This window comes from Camelina sativa, unplaced genomic scaffold (assembly GCF_000633955.1).
Source record: "Camelina sativa cultivar DH55 unplaced genomic scaffold, Cs unpScaffold02940, whole genome shotgun sequence".
Lineage (NCBI taxonomy): Eukaryota > Viridiplantae > Streptophyta > Magnoliopsida > Brassicales > Brassicaceae > Camelina > Camelina sativa.
The window spans coordinates 1-954 of NW_010924049.1; the positions used below are offsets into that span (position 1 = coordinate 1).

At 39.5% G+C, this 954-nt stretch overlaps 1 protein-coding gene across 1 annotated transcript; it reads right to left on the reverse strand.

The window, feature by feature from the left end:
* Positions 1-9: 9 nt before the first annotated feature.
* Positions 10-944, reverse strand: LOC104774457 (leucine-rich repeat receptor-like kinase protein FLORAL ORGAN NUMBER1; the record flags this gene model as incomplete). The annotated part of the gene is made up of 1 exon (XM_019242888.1): positions 10-944. A coding segment is annotated over exon 1 (712 nt), but the record flags the coding sequence as incomplete, so codon positions are not given.
* Between the last annotated feature and the right edge of the window lie 10 nt (positions 945-954).

Here is a 954-nt window from a genome sequence, read left to right on the forward strand (position 1 = left end):
GCCAAGGACAATCAAAGCACATAAGTACTAGAATGCATATCAACGCGACAACATAAGTTGAAGCAGTACTAAAATAAAAGACCAGCCTGTCAATAGCAGCTTCACCGTCTCTTTCTTCTCCTCCATTACCTGCTTCCTTTGTAGTCTCACAACTTCTATCAGTTGGTGGTCCACAAAGAAGAGGATTGCCTATGTAGCTTTTCTCGTTGAAGGTATTGAACTGCTTTCCTTGTGGAACGATCCCTGATAAATTGTTGTAAGACACGTTGAACACAGCAAGAGAAGTAAGGCTGGTAAGCTGTTGAGGAATGCTTCCCCGCAACATGTTATAAGAAAGATCAAGGCTCTCAATATCCTTCAGTTTAGAGAATCTGGATGGTATGAAACTCGACAAAAGATTGTGAGAGAGATTCAACACTCGTAGTTTGGAGAGGTCTCCAAGTTCTGTTGGGATAACACCACTTAATTCATTGCTTGACAGATCCAATCCATACAAATAATCAAGTATTCCATTCTTGGGATTAGATGTTCCACTATAAGAATCGCTGAACCAAGATTCTCCAGTGTAGGAATCATACCTTTGCTTCATTGCAAATTTGATTTCAGTTTCCTGGAAGGTAACATAGTAAATCGTGAAATCTTCTACCAGCAATGCGGATTTGTAATATTCCGACTGAAAGCTCTGAGTACGAGAAATTGGAGGTATGAGCTTTATACTCATGTCATGTTGATCCAGTCCAAATGATAAATTGTAGAGGCATGAAGGTATGAAACCATTGAGCTTGTTATCTGAAAGATCTAAGAGTTTGATTCCTCTCAAATCACACAGTTGCCTTGGTATAGATCCAGTTAAATTGTTTCCCCTCAACAGAAGAATACTTATGCTCTCGGTATTGAGAAACTGCTTAATACTCCCAGAGAGTTTATTGTTCCGCAAATCAAGTATCTGGACAC